Below are 873 nucleotides of genomic sequence, written 5' to 3' on the forward strand. Positions count from 1 at the left end.
TGCCGCTGCCGCCGCTGCTGCTGCTGCTGCCGACAACTGATTCGCTCCAGGGCCCCCAAGCCGCAGCAGGGGCCCCCCCTTGCTCTCTATAAACTCCTTGTGAGGCGAATCTAATCTATAGGAGCCTTGGGGCCCCTTGCTGCTGCTGCAGCAGCAACGGCTGCACCAACAGGCACAGCAGCAGCAGCAGCAGCAGCAGCAGCAGTAGCAGCAGCAGCAAGCAGTAGCCCCGTTGCAGCTGCACAAACAGCAGCAACAGCTCAAGCCGGAGCAACCACCGCCTGAGCTGTAGTAGTTGCAGCAGCAGCGACAGCAGCAGCAAACCCAACCACAGCCGCAGCAGCTGCAGCAGCAGCAGCAGCAGCAGCAGCAACGGCAGCAAGAAATGAATACCCACACATTTCCACCAGAGAAGGTACACCAGGGGGCCCCGGGGCCCCTGGGGACCCCGGGGGCCCCTGATGAGGGGTGGGCCCTGCAGATGAGCTGGGCTAGCGAGGCAGTGGATGTTGGGGGCCCCCTAGAGCTGCTGAACACTGAACCCTGCAGCAGCAGCAGCAGCAGCAGCAGAAGCAGTAGCAGCAGCAGCAGCAGGATGTCAGACTCTGTGGGGGAGATGAGCTTCGTTGCTGCTGCGTTGGAGGCTGGGGGATCAGCCAGCAAGGCATACCAGCAGCAGCAGCAGCAGCAGCAGCAGCAACAGCAGCAGCAGCAGCAGCAGCAGAAGCAGCAGCAGCAACAGCTGCTGCTGCAGCACGGGTCTCCTGCTAGTCTTGCTGCTGCTTCTTCCTGCTGCTCTCCGCTACAAACGTATCAGATGCCCCCACCGCAGCCGCAGCTGCTGCCACAGCAGCAGCAGCAGCAGCAGCAGCA

The 873-nt window shown here is 62.8% G+C and overlaps 1 protein-coding gene across 1 annotated transcript in view; it reads left to right on the top strand.

The window, feature by feature from the left end:
• Positions 1-385: 385 nt before the first annotated feature.
• EMH_0019960 (uncharacterized protein) overlaps positions 386-873 on the top strand; it is a gene marked incomplete at both ends in the record, with an annotated part of 5,908 nt that continues 5,420 nt past the window's right edge. Inside the window, 2 exons of the mRNA XM_013501467.1 lie at positions 386-770; positions 833-871. Of these exons, the coding sequence (XP_013356921.1) occupies positions 386-770; positions 833-871 (424 nt within the window). The remainder of the gene's footprint in view (positions 771-832; positions 872-873) is intronic.

Source organism: Eimeria mitis, genomic scaffold, assembly GCF_000499745.2.
Source record: "Eimeria mitis Houghton genomic scaffold, Emh_scaff693, whole genome shotgun sequence".
Classification (NCBI taxonomy): Eukaryota; Apicomplexa; class Conoidasida; order Eucoccidiorida; family Eimeriidae; genus Eimeria; species Eimeria mitis.